The sequence below is a fragment of the Mixophyes fleayi genome, chromosome 2 (genome assembly GCF_038048845.1).
Source record: "Mixophyes fleayi isolate aMixFle1 chromosome 2, aMixFle1.hap1, whole genome shotgun sequence".
Classification (NCBI taxonomy): Eukaryota; Metazoa; Chordata; class Amphibia; order Anura; family Limnodynastidae; genus Mixophyes; species Mixophyes fleayi.
Window position 1 is genome coordinate 340,820,101 of NC_134403.1, and position 14,620 is coordinate 340,834,720.

The window sequence follows — 14,620 nt, forward strand, 5'->3', positions numbered from 1 at the left end:
TATCATCCTACATTGCATTATAATGATCGATTATCCAGCTCAAGAAGAATTAATTGGAAAGTACATTGCTGTATTTACCATATAGAGCAGGGTTGGCCCAACCTGTGGCTCTTTGAGCTTTGAAATGTGGCTCCTGGCCAGGAGCATGAACCAAGCATAGCTATCCAGGTTCCGGCAGGGTCAGTTTGAAAAACATTCAGCTGCTCCACAGACTGAGAACAGCCGCGTCTCCTCTGAACATTGTAGGGAGGTCACAGATCATCCAATCAGGAAAGGAGGAAGACAGAGTGTAGGGTGCGCTTCCTCCTACCTCTGCGCAGGCAAGCTAGGAGCATGTGAAATTTGATACCTTGTGAAGAGGCTGATGGGCATACAAGGAGATGAGATGGCATTTGGGTAGAGCTGATGGAACTTGTGTAGGTCTGTCGGCATGTGGGGAGGGGTTTGATTGGCTTGTATGGAGAATTTGGGTAGATCTGATGGCATGTGAGGAGGTTGATGGGCATTTAAGGGGCATGTATTGAGGTCTGATGGTATGTAAGGGATATGTGTGGATGTCTGATGGCATGTATGAGGAATGTGGGTAGTTCTGATGACGTGTGGAGGCTAATAGACATGTAAGGAGCATGTGGGAAGGTTTGATGACATGTAAGGGCCATGTGGTGAAAGCTGGTGGCAGGTGGGGAGGTCTGATGTGGGTGTGGAGAGGTATTGGTCTGATGGGCATGTAAGGGACATGGGGGTGGAAGCCTGATGGCAATTGGGGAGGCTTTATGGGCATGTCATAATATCTGAAGGGCTTTTCTGAGGCATGTGGGTAGATTTAATGTCACGTGGAGAGGCTGATTTGCATGTAAAGGACATGTGGGGAGATCCAGTGGGCATGTAAAGAGATCAATGGGGCATGTTAAGAGGGATTGTGGATGCAGTAGCAGTGCTTTTTTTTTTTTTTTTTTTTAAATCGTAACTTATTGCCAGCTGGATCAACCGCTTACCTTTCGCAATAAATATTTACAAGGTGGTGTTGGATAGAAAACACAAACATGTAGGGGTGCATCTGAAAAAAATTTAGTCTAAAGGGTGTATTTACTAAACTGTGGGTGTAAAAAAGTGGAGATGTTGCCTATAACAACCAATCAAATTCTAGTTATTTATTTAGTGCATTCTACAAAATGACAGCTAGAATCCGATTGGTTGCTATAGGCAACATCTCCACTTTTTCAAACCCGCCGTTTAGTAAATATACCCCTAAGAGAGCATCAACTCTAAGTTAAGTTATACGAAATCACATTGTGCCGGAAAAAAATAGGACAAGTCTGAGGATGTCTGAAATGGTTCTGTTGAAATATATAAAATTAATATGTTCATTTTCAGTCCTGTTGGTAAATGGCCATACCGTGCCAAAAGGCCAAGCAGCAGGAATCCAGTGTTTGTCCAGCTTACAGAATATTTCTCATCACATGGGATTTACATGTTTTATATAAACATGTACTACTGTGTCCATCTAGTGGTGGATGATTATCATTACATGAGAGATTGGAATTATTAGTCTATTCTCCTGCAAAGTTTTTCTAAATAAATTTGATAGTCCAAACGTCAGTCCTCAGATGACTTGCAGTTCAGACACATTGGTCCTGTTAAAAAAATCAATTCCCAATAGCAGAGAGGAGACTTTATTCTCCATCGGATGAAGCATATCAATAGCCTATGCTAAATATTTAGCAGACTTGTAAAGATAACAATACTTCGACAATTCAACTTGAACTTCTGAGCACATTACATAACTCTTGTAACTTTACCAAATAAAAAAATTAAAAGTATGGTGATCAATAAAATATTACATTTTACTGATACTACTAAACTTTACAAAGCAATTACTACTTCATTGGTTTGGACAAAACTAGTGTGACAAATTTGCTCCCCCCCTCAATTTGAGATCCTTTGTAAATTGCAGAGATTTAAAAAAAATATCATATAAAAGTGCTACATTTAGTGAATGAAGGATTTTTGTATGAAAATATTCCAACAGTTTTTAATTGACTTCCCACAAAAGGGTTTCTTGGGGTACTCAGATTCCCCACATGAAACACTCCTCATTTCATGAATAACACCATGTGTAATGTTACCTCGAGGAGCATGTGCAACTCTCCTGTACTCTTTGTTTAGGTTTTTATATTCTCCTGTCAACATTTTTTTTTATTATCATTGACTATTTATGCTCTTTAATTAATTTGACAAAAAAAAAATGTAGAACAACAACTGAAAAGGGGTTTGATCTCAATAAACATATTTAGTGAACTATACAGCTCACTTCCTTGTACTCAAGTGACAATTCTTTCACTTAACTGCCAAACAGTAGTTTAAAAAGAAGTTATAAAAAAGGAGGGCAATAGAACCATCTAACTGTACAGTTCTTTAGATGTAAGACAGCGGTCAGAGTGATCACTGGAAGATGAATAAGTGAACTGTATATCACACAAGACTTAATCTCAAGGGAGGGGGGATTTATGGACTGTCCTACAGTCTAGAGAAGGTGATGTTACACATTGCAGCCAATTAGACACTTTCTATCACTTCTAGACAGTACTAGAAAAATTACAGAATCTGATTGGTTGCTACGGGTAACTTCACCTTTACCAGATTTCATAACTGTCCCTCATGTGTAATCAGCATTTGCTTTATATTACACTAAAAGGGGAAATGCAATTTTCCCCCTGATATGCTGCCAGACATCATGGCGATGACCAGTTGCGCTCATTTTCAGGTACTACGGGAACCGAACATGACTGACTTTCCTGCACACCTCTATAGGGTGCGAAGAACGATCAGTGAAGATACATTACCACGGAATGTCTTCACAACCAATCCGAAAGCACTCTGCGGGCAATTCAGTGCACTATAGGTCACTCACTTTAGCTGTCAGTGACAATTTCCACTTTCTGGAATTACAAAGGGAACTCAACATGAAATATAACATATTAAACATAACAAACTTTGCATTTTTTTTCAAAAACCTTAAATGAACTATAATTTCAATTATATTAATTTTACACAACATTAAAAAGACACTTTCATTTTCTTGCATTCCATTTGGAGTGAAACCACCACTGAGCCAGTTCAAAAACCTTACAATTCCTGTTCACACTACATGCCGCTGAGTAGTGATGCTAAACTGAAGTGCAAACAGTGACCAGACTCAGCTATAGTAGACCTCCAATTCACTAGTCTTGTAACTAATAGAGGGTAAATGTTGGGGCACTTCAGAGTCAAATGCAGTCTGTGCTAACACTTTGAGATCCACACGTTGTATCTTCCAATTTTTACCTATTGGACAGCGAATTAATCCAAAGATCTGTTCAAATATTCCCAGACACACATTATTCCTGTGAATTGTACCAGCAACTGCCACCACCACAAGCCCATGAGAAGAAGTCACACATTTTAATCCTTTAAGATCCAGGTTGGGGTTAAATATCAGTTTCTCCTCTCGAGTAAGTGCAAGCAGACGTAAACTTGTCATCTGAGAGCCATTGTGTTCCTCTGCGGCCTGCTCCGCTGCTTTATATGCAAGTTTAAGTATCGCATTCTCCCAGAAGTGCTGGGGTCCCCATTCTCCCTTTTCCTGTCCGAGCGATGGGTTCTGGGAGTTCAGGAGAGAGTAAAACCATTTGCAAAATTGTTCTCCAAGCAGTTTACAGTCAAGTGACTCAAGGTGGGATTGGTCTCCTACCTAAAAAGGAAGAATGAAAGTTTAGGGATATGTATTTTTCATAACAGTACATAAAAAATAAATTATATAACAAAAAAAAAATTGTGTTTTTGAAGGGGGAGTGAAAAAAATTTATAAAACTAGTTAAATAAAATTAACTGATTCACACTTCACTGGTTTCTGACAGAGATCCTCTTATGGAGAGTCCCAACTAAGTGAATCCCTGAGGTCCACAGACAGGCAAGTGTAGGGACGTGGTATAGGTAAAGATGCAAGCTGCACTCTTCCATTCCATTGCAAGAACAGTTGGTTGATATCAAGTGCCAATCCCCATCACCTCCTCCCCATTGCTCAAATTGTGGGGAGCAAATATCAGATATATGTGGAGGTATACATTCATTTTCCTTATTAATCTCCACCACCTGGTACTTACCCTACAGCGGATCAGCCCACGGGAGAGGTCTTGCGTGGGATGAGGCTATAAGACGGGAAGACATGCGAAGGTCATTAGAGGAAGTCAAAGGCCGACTGGAAGAGTATTTATGGATGAGGTCAGAAACAGAAGTGGGACAAGAGTTGCGCAGCAACTTGTAAGCAAAGCTCAACACTTTGAATTATACTCTGAAGTTTATTTTAAGCAAATAGGATTGACAAAAAGGATGAGAGAAAAGTGGACAAGAGCCTTGCAGCATCTGTGATGATGGATTGCTGGGGTATAACCCTGCCACGGTCAGGCCAGACAGGAGGTTGAATCCTGTGCGATTAAAGGATGTATTTTGGAGATGTGATGGTAACACCAAGATAGTGAACAGTGACTGCTAAAGAGATATCAAGCAGAGATTTGGAAAGTGATGGAAGGAATAGAATCTATTGAGATGAGCAGATGGATGAAAGATAGTTTGTGAGTTAACTCGGGTGCAGCGGTAAATCTAGCTGTCATTTTCTTACATGTGAAACTGTAGCCCTTATGTGAATATGACTTTACCAACATCAATGGTGTAAACAGGAAAAAAAACTGTAATGGGACGAAGACGAATCCTTGGGGATAACAGAGGTATGGGAGCAGGAAAGGTTTCAGTAAAGGAGCAGCAAATGATAGGATGGACAAGTGTGATAAAACTGGGGAGAACAGTACTGTGGATGTCAAAGTAATGGGCCGTATGCAGTAACAGCACTGTGAAATAAAGAGACCCAGAAGGAGTAGAAGGAAAGAGTCACCTTTTTGTTTGCTACTTTTGTAAACAGTGTTTCTTTGGAGTGTGTGGAGCAAATTCAGATTAAAGAAGGTTTAGTAGGAAGTTAGAGGTGAGAAAAACAATCCGTCTATTGTAACTAAGGTGCTTCAGTAGTTTTGAGTCATATGGAAAAAAAAAAGAGAAATGGAAAGAAGGAAATATAATGTGGATTAGGCAAGGACCAGTGCAGTGGAGAGTGCACAGTAGGTAAAAAAGGATTGGATCAAGTGCATAGGTTGTGAGGTGAGAATATAAAGGAGTGCTGCAACGTCACCTGTGGTAGTCAGGTCGAAATAGTGGAGGATGGAGTTGCAGAGAGGTGCATTGTGGGATGTCTGGTGCAACACCCTATCAGGTCTGTTTGTGTACATTTATTTCTGTGAAATGTCTTTTTGAGCATAAACAAACTCAACAATTCATTAAGAACCAGGTGCCACCGGTTCTTAATGAATTGAAAGTCTGCATTGTGAATATTAGTTCCTCTGCCAAAACCCTGATTCCCCTAGGTGTAGCAGACATGTTTAATCAGACGCGGGCTGGCAGAGTTCAGCCTCGAGGGGTGCCCAGGCGGCCGCATCACATGACAAGCGATGCGGCCGCGTCCAATGGGATGCGGCCGCCGTTAAAAAGCAGCCGAAATTGGCCCTAACAGCATTGAGAATGAGCGGCCCGGGGGACCGATGCCCCCCTGCCCCCTGGGCCAGCCCGCCCCTGTGTATAATTTAAGAGGTTAACCACTTGCATTTCTCCAAGCTGATAAATCCTGTTTTAGCAGACTAATATTGTAGTTATCTTCCATGATTGATTAAAAGTAAAACTTTTTATTTTTTTTATTTATTTTTTTAAAAAGTGAGAGAAGCATGAAATTACCCTACATAATAAAGGAATTATGTAAAACTCAAATAAAGAAACATAATAAGGACATTATCTCAACATGACATGATCTACAAAGTTGCAATCAGCCAATCGATAATTAGCAAACATCAGGAAAGCAAATTTATTTCGCTTTACAAAGTAGTAGATCTGAAATAAGGTAGGTTGTCCATTGAAAAGGATTTTAAAATAGAAAATAATTGATATTACCCAAATTCATTCATGATAGCACTGTCTGAAACGTGTTGGTCAGTCAACTCAGAAATGTTACTTATTTCCCCGTTTCAAAAAACAAACAAATAATAAAAAAAAACCTTACCAATGATTGCAAAGCAAACAACAAAGCATTGTACTTCAATTAAGATTCACGAAAAATGAACATGGCTTCTACCCGGACATTAAGGGGTATATTTACTAAACTGGGGGATTGAAGAAGTGGAAATGTTGCCTATAGCAACCAATCAGATTCCAGGTACCATTTCGTAGAATGTACTAAATAAATGACAACTAGAAGCTGATTGGTTGCTATAGGCAACATCTCCACTCTTTCAAACTCGCAGTTTAGAAAATATACCCCTAAGAATTCAAACTGCAAGTGTGGACAGAGATTGAATCTGGCAGATCAGCTTCCCAGACATCATAACTGATCCTACAGTTGGGGTAGGCTCTCATATCGTTACTGCATACAAGCGTCGTTGGTTGTCTCAGACAACACAAATGTGCATAAAGAAATATACATGAATTCCATTACATATAACCCTCTTTATATTTTCACCTCACTAAGGCCTCTCTTTTACAGTGTCGTTATAAAGGAGCACTGTAATTGGAATGATGGAGAGGGTTCACATTGCCCGTTCCTAGTGCTAACCTTTTGTCCTGGAGAAGAGGTCTGCTGAACACCTGGGCTCCCCCAGTGATCAAGTGCACACTGGATTAGTTGATTCTTTTCACTTGATGGCAGCACTGCGATTTTCTCAGTGTCAAGATATTTAAAAATGGCGCTACGGTGAACTTTTCGTCTTTTCAAGAGCTCTGTGGCATTCTTACTGTATGACAGTATGGCATCAGTGGCATCTAGGAAGAAAAAAATATACAGATTATTTGGTTGAGAATGGAAAAATAAAAGTTAAATATCTTCAAAATCCAAGCAGTGATGATCTGGAGGCTGAGGAAGGCGAAGCGAACCACCAGCAAGGCAGCTAACATTGTAATCTCAGTTACATCTTCTTAGTAGTTAGGACTACTGTCAATTAGCACTATAGTAACCTAGGATTTTGCATACAACAGTCCTAGTCATAGCTGACATTAATCCTAGCTACAAGAGGTGGAACCCTGTTTTTTTACAGCTATTGTAGAACTAAAAGTCCCAGCATATCATAGCAGGCAGAAGATGCCAGAGCATGCAGGGATAGGTTATGCCACAACAGAGATACTAGTAGCTACTGACAGTCTGTCAGGGTGTTCACCTTCTCTGCTGAACACGTGGATCATGCGGTTTGTCACGGTCTCCGCGATGGCGAGCACGTCCTGGGTGTCCAGATGTTCTAGCAGCAGCCTGCAGCCCTCCTTCTCCCGGGCGCTGAGACCTGACATGGCAGAGGCACGGGTAACCCCAGCGGCGAATCTGAAGGACTCAACTTCCGCTCTGTGAGGTGACAGCCAGGGAAACACCATTAAACTTCCGGTGACGTCACGAACCCGCAGCGCGTTGGAACTTAGAACGTTGAGTAACTAGTTCTATATATATCATATCATGTCTGTAGTGACGTCATCTGACTTCTGCAGCACCAGATTATTATATCGTTAAGACTGAACAATGTAAAAATGGAACATTTAAGATAAAATAAGGACTAGGTGCCTATTCTATATGTAACAAGAGATACACGTTTTTGTTGGCAATCATTCACGTTGAATGTTATTATTGTACATTAAGTGAAGTGTAGCCAATTAACCTACTAGTATGTTTTTGGAGTGTGGGAGGAAACCGAAGCACCCAGAGGAAACCCACGCAAACACAGGGAGAACATACAAACTCCACACAGATTAGACCATACTTGCCAACATTTCTTTTTCTATTTCCGGGAGATGCCGGCTGGGACGTGGGCGTGCAGGGGGCGGGGCGGCGAAATCACCGTCATTTTGGCCCCGCCCCCGTGACGGAATGACGCAAATCGCGCCATTTTACAGCGGGGGCGGAGCTAAACGCTGTGATTCCGGGTGAATCGCGGCGTTTAAACTGAATTTTTCCCACGTCCTATCAGGGAGATTGCCACACTCGTCCGGGAGACTCTCGCAAAATGCGGGAGTCTCCCGGACAATCCGGGAGAGTTGGCAAGTATGGATTAGACCATGGTTGGGAATTGAACTCATAACCCCAGTGCTGTGAGGCCGGAGTGCTAACTACTGAGCCACCGTGCTTCTCCCATGTTACCATGCCCTGAAGATATGGCTGGGGCTGCTATAAAAATCTGACTCACTGGGCTAGTGGGCTGTAACTAGGGCTGTCAGATATCTGGGGAAGGGGTCCTTCCTGTTTATTTTTTTATATTGAAACGCAGGTTTGGAGATAGAAGACCTTTGTCTTAAATGAAATCAAACAATAACCAAAAATATTTTACACAATCCTCATAGATACATTAAAAACTGTGTAAACCACTCCAGGATAACCTCCTGTCCAAAGAATATTGGTAACCCAATTGGCTTCTCACTAAATTGGCTCTGATGTGTCTGTGCTTGTCATAAGTAAAGTTGGCAGGGGCATATCTGTCTGAATAAACTTCAGACTATACAATAATATGGCAGATGATGGCACCATGTAAAATAAAATAATAAAGTGACAAGTTTTACTGTTATGTATTGACTAGATAATGCCAAACATTGGGTGACAATCACTGGTTATTATATTAGGTGTTATTTCTCAAGTTAACGCTGCAAAGAATCCTTCTAAAATGACATAACATTATCTGTATCTGTCATCCACACTCTTTACATGCTCCCATTACCGGTTACAGCATACTTGCCAACTCTCCTGGAAAGTCAGGTCGGTCTCCCGGACTCCCGAGAGAGCTGGCATTTCTTCCGCATGTCGCAAATCCCTTGGCAAAATGCCGCGATTCTCGGTGAATTGTGTCATTTTACCCGTGGGGGCGGGGCCAAAATGACGCAATTCAAGGCGCCCCTCTCCCTGATGTTGCCTACTGAAAGTAGGCAAGTATGAGTTACAGGACTTTTTTCGGACTACACCCACTTTGTGGAATGACCTCCCTTGCTCAATAAGACTTTCCTCTAGTCTTCAAGCGTTCACTAAAAACCCACCTCTCTAAACAAGCTTAGAAAATTCCTCAACCTCCCTAGGTTACCCTATTACCACCCTTTACAACAGAGGTGTCTAAGTTCAGTCCTCAATGGCTACCAACAGGTCATGTTTTCAGGATCTTTATCTGTAGAAACAGGTGGAATACTAAGTGACCCAGCCAAAGAGATTTAATCACCTGTGCATGATTAAAGAATTCAGAGAGACACTGAAGGAGGGGGACAGAGAGAGACACTGAAGGAGGAGGGCAGAGAGAGACACTGAAGGAGGAGGGCAGAGAGACGCTGAAGGAGGGGGGTCAGAGAGACGCTGAAGGAGGGGGTCAGAGAGACGCTGAAGGAGGGGGTCAGAGAGACGCTGAAGGAAGGGGACAGAGATATGCTGAAGGAGGGGGACAAAGACACTGAAGGAGGGGGACAGAGAGATGCTGAAGGAGGGGGACAGAGAGATGCTGAAGGAGGAGGGCAGAGAGAAACACTGAAGGAGGAGGGCAGAGAGAGACACTGAAGGAGGGGGACAAAGACACTGAAGGAGGGGGACAGAGAGACACTGAAGGAGGGGGACAAAGACACTGAAGGAGGGGGACAGAGAGACACTGAAGGAGGAGGGCAGAGAGATACACTGAAGGAGGGGGACAGAGAGATGCTGAAGGAGGGGGACAGAGAGATGCTGAAGGAGGGGGACAGAGACACTGAAGGAGTGGGACAGAGACACTGAAGGAGTGGGACAGAGAGATGCTCAAGGAGGAGGGCAGAGAGAGACATTGAAGGAGGGGGTCAGAGAGACACTGGAGGAGGGCAGAGAGAGACACTGAAGGAGGGGGACAGAGAGACACTGAAGGAGGAGGGCAGAGAGAGACACTGAAGGAGGAGGGCAGAGAGAGACACTGAAGGAGGAGGGCAGAGAGACATTGAATGAGGGGGACAGAGAGATGCTCAAGGAGGGGGACAGAGATGCTCAAGGAGGGGGACAGAGAGACACTGAAGGAGGGGGATAGAGACGCGCAGAGAGAGACACTGAAGGAGGGGGATAGAGAGACGCAGAGAGAGACACTGAAGGAGGGGGACAGAGAGACACTGAAGGAGAAGGGCAGAGAGAGACACTGAAGGAGGGTGACAGAGAGACACTGAAGGAGGAGGGCAGAGAGAGACACTAAAGGGAGGTCAGAGTGTGAGCTGATGAAGAGGGACACAGAGTGTGAGATGGCGAAAAGGGGGACACAGGGTGTGAGATGGCAAAGAGGGGGACACAGGGTGTGAGATGGCGAAGAGGGGGACACAGTGTGAGATGACGAAGAGGGGGACACAGTGTGAGATGGCGAAGGGGCGCAGTGATATGATAAAGGGGCACAATGTGATGGTGAAGGGGTCCAAATACATCTTACGTCATTTTGACCCAACTACTTAAAAAACGGGACTACCCGGCAATTATCTTTGCTTAGGGGTGCCTTGGAAAAATTATTGTGACCCTAAGGGTGCCTCGAGCTGAGAAAGTTTGGGAACCACTGCCTTAGTCTATCTGTCTGTGAGTGTGTGTGTTAGGGAATTTAGTCTGTAAGCTCCAATGGGGCAGGGACTGATGTGAATGAGTTCTCTGTAAAGCGCTGCGGAATTAGTGGCGTTATATAAATGGTGATGATGATGATGATGATGAAAATGCTTGTCTCCCTGGTTGCCTGTAATTATGGGTAGAATGGCTGAAAGGGGAAACCTGGATGACTGTGAAAGAATGACGATTGTTGGGGTACAAGTGGCCGAACTTAAGTGACCGGGACAGCTCAACATTTTTTAATCATTATCAACATCATCATTTATTTATATAGCGCCAGCAAATTCCATAGCGTTTTATGAGCAATGATGTCTAAGGTGAAATACCATCAGCAAAGGGCCACAGCGGACGGATCCACAAATTTCCAGGACAGTTCTAGCTGTGCATTAATTCAAAATACAAGACTAAACAAGTGAACAACTTCTGATCAACTGGCTGAAAATTTGGTGGTACAGTCATGGTATAGTGGTTGGTATTGCTGCCTCATTGCACTGGTGCCATGAGTTCCACTCTGACTAGGGCAATGTGTGCAGTTTGTATGTTCTCCCTGTGTTTGTGTGGGTTTCTTCTGGTTGCTCCAGTTTTCTCCCAAAAAAACAAATTTTCTCTAACAAATTGACAAGTTATTTGGTTTATGACAGGATTAGTTTTAGTGTGTGTGTGTTTTAGAGAATTTAGATTGTAGGCACTTCTTTAGTAAGGATTGATGTGAATGAGCACATTTTATAAAAAGTTTAATTAGCAAGGTTTGTTGAAGCGCTCACATCCTCATCCATTAAGCAGTGTTTTACGTTCTTTTGAATTGCTTAAAGTATTTGAAACATATTTATAGAGACTTCTACCAGTTAAGCATCCAATGTTTCATAGAGAGAAAGTACAGCCCTGGGAAGGGGCTGATGGGCATCAGATCCGCAGTCAGCAGATTGAGTAAACGTAATCAACAAATACTACAAAAAAAACGCACTTTGCCTTTATTTATTAATCACAATCAGCAGAAATGCAATTTCCCGGCTTAGGGGAATAAAAGTCCACCTGGCTTCAATAGTGTGGGTGGCCTAATTTAGTTAAAAGAAATGCTTACATGGGGCTAGATTTACTAATGCATCTCAAAAGGAAAATATGTGTTTCCTATAGCAACCAATAAGAGTCTAGCTAGAGTTCCTCTAGTACAGTCTAGAAAATAACTGACTGCTATGGGCAACACCGCCACTTTTTTTTTTTTTTAAATTTTAACACGTGAAGTTTTTTAAATGGACTATGACTTTGGACCCACTCATTATCAGAGATGCTTAAAACTGTGTGTTTGGAGGGCTTTCTTGCATGTACCGCCTAGCTTCAAGTCCACCTACAGCATTACAGTTGGCATTAGATCTGGGTATAAGCTTATCCATTCCAGATCTTTTTTTTTTTCTTCTTTTCTTTTTGAGCTGTTCTGTTATGGATGTATTGGAGTGTTCTGAATCATTATCCTTTTGCAAGATTCACTTTTTGTTCAGTGTTTACATTTTTTTTTTCTAAGCCTAGTTTGGCATTCTGCTGAAGATATCTCTGGGACATTGTGGTATTCTTGGTTAACTCAATAACATCAAGTTGTATGGGGGCCTTAAGCAGCAAATCATCCCATCATCAGGGGTCTCCTGATCAAAATGCAGTTTTTTGCCCCGAGACGTCAGACATTGCTGGTAAATAGCTCCACCTATAACTTCTATCCAGCGCACTTTGTTTCCAGTAGAAATCTACCAAACTTTAGTCATGCAGTGTTACTGTAACGGGGGGCGCGCAAACATTATTGCTGGACCTAATTGAATATGCCCCTAAGAATCATAGTGAGGGTTTTTAGGGCAGGGCCTCCTGTACCCAAAACTTGTGTGGTCTTCAATCCACAAATCCAAAATATGACTGTCCTGTCGTGACCACCAATCTGTATACAAAGCTTCTGTTTTTCTATATTCAATCATTAGCAAAGTTAAAGTCAAACAGGCTCATGTGATGTGTACTGGTGAGTAACTACAGAAAGAGTAGCCCTACCTCTGCTTTGAACATCCCATTTAATGCAAGGAATAATTTTGGCTGCTCAGCAGTTACCGATTAGGCACTTAATTTACAATAGACCAAAATTATTTCATAGATCTGTACTATTGGAGATTAAAGTTAGTGGTATACAAACAGAAACCAGCTCAAATATTTTAGGAGGGTTTTGCTTGAGAGAACTTAACAAGCATGAAGTGACACTAACTTGATATCAACAAGAGTTTTTTTATTCAACAAATTATGTACAATACAAAACTTATTCAAGAAATCACCACTGACTTAATGCATTTTAATGGCTCATTTTTCATTTAAAATTCCTAGTTGAAAAAAAAATGATAGCACAAATGTTCAGATATTGGACACAGTCTATACAAAAGTGCATCTGTCCACCCAAAAGATTATTTGTACATAATTTAAAAAATAAATGAGTATATTAGATTACTTTACATGTTGTATGATATAAAAGCAAGGTAAAAAGCACATTACAAAGAAGAACCTGGTAACAGAACACTACCAGTGACAGAATTTCTATTGCACTTTATCAAATAATTAGTCAAAATCTCTACAAAAATGTAGATGATTAGAAAGACCCACAAGATAGATAGAAGGCGTTACAAAGTGTGAATGATCTCAAAAGAATACCACAAATAGTTTTTGTAGGTCAATACATATGAAAAGATGATTTTGTAGCAGAGTGCATGCCTTGTTGCGTTTATTTAATGTTAAATTGTAAGCTGCCATACCTAGTGCAAGGCTGTGATCAGGGAGAACAAGACTTCTGTGCACACCTGCCTGTAAAATATATGGTCTACCTGCTGTTAGCTATTTAATGCCTTCTTTAGTTATGTGTTGGAACGTTTATTATATACATTTTTAAAAATGTTATGCTTTTTAGATCCATTCGATGGATATTTTAGGTTTAATCACCGGAATAAATTTAAATTCAAATTTAACCATCTCTTTATAAAACATGTATAAAAAACAAAGTAAAAACACGCACACGCACATACACACACAATTTCAGGAGATGTACAAAAGGCAAAAAAGTGTAGTCCCCAAATCATTTTGGGAAGGAAAAAAATTTAAATAAAAAAATAAATCACAAAATGCAATTTCAGTTTTCATGAAGAAAAAGAGCATTTTCAAGTGCCCCTGGTTATTTTTAGAAACCAAGTGAAAAAAGAATTACAATTTTAAAGTCTGGCAGGTTGCACAGCAATCAGATTCTAACGGACAAATGGTTGCTATGAGTTCAGCACCTTTTTCATGCATACAAGTTGTAATAAATGCCCCCATTTCATTATCATTTAAGGAAAAAAAAGCTCACCTTTTAATCTTGTGATGTTAGCTTGTCCAAGAAAGCAATCATTTCTCATGTGTGCAAGCTAGCCATAATTAAAGATGCATTTTTACAATTTCAGTATGTATTGGGCTTTCCAAATTAAAGGTCTCCCGAGAATAATTATTTTTATTGGTTTTTGTGCTTTATTTATGTACTTGATTTATTTTCTTGCAATACGCTCTAGGCAGCTCTGTACTTTCCCATGGATCTGAAATTACTAAAGACTTATTGTGGATTACAGATCATGGACAAAAATAAACTAATAAAACATCACAGAACTGAAAATTAAATAAAACCAAATAATAATAATAATAATAATAATAAATATGGAGCCATGCAGTGAACAGTAGATCTTAGGAGCCAATTGTTTATTACAAACCATTGTCCAAGTACAATGAAGTAGTGAGTGGTGTTAGGCAGCTAATGGTGGAACTCCTGCCATTGTAGGGGGTTCAGCAGCTATGGGACCTGGGGATAAGTGGGTGCTTAAAGCCAAAGCGCACCATGAAACAGCTTCAGTACATATGCTTAGGCCCTAGCATACAATCTCCTGTACTGGGACTATAATT

General features: G+C 41.2%; 1 protein-coding gene across 2 annotated transcripts; it reads right to left on the reverse strand.

Annotated features, from left to right (window-relative positions):
• Positions 1 to 1,658: 1,658 nt before the first annotated feature.
• On the reverse strand, positions 1,659 to 7,528 carry LOC142139448 (uncharacterized protein C3orf38-like). Of its 2 annotated transcripts, XM_075197057.1 has the most exons (4): positions 7,284 to 7,528; positions 6,686 to 6,891; positions 4,143 to 4,187; positions 1,659 to 3,730 (listed from the first exon to the last, which is right to left on the reverse strand). In XM_075197057.1, the coding sequence occupies exons 1-4, from the start codon at positions 7,489 to 7,491 to the stop codon at positions 3,197 to 3,199; spliced, it is 993 nt and encodes a 330-aa protein (XP_075053158.1). In that variant the 5' UTR covers positions 7,492 to 7,528; the 3' UTR covers positions 1,659 to 3,196. The 2 variants fall into 2 exon arrangements, with proteins under 2 accessions (XP_075053158.1, XP_075053160.1); XM_075197059.1 differs by lacking the exon at positions 4,143 to 4,187 and having other exon boundaries at positions 7,284 to 7,522.
• Positions 7,529 to 14,620: the final 7,092 nt, after the last annotated feature.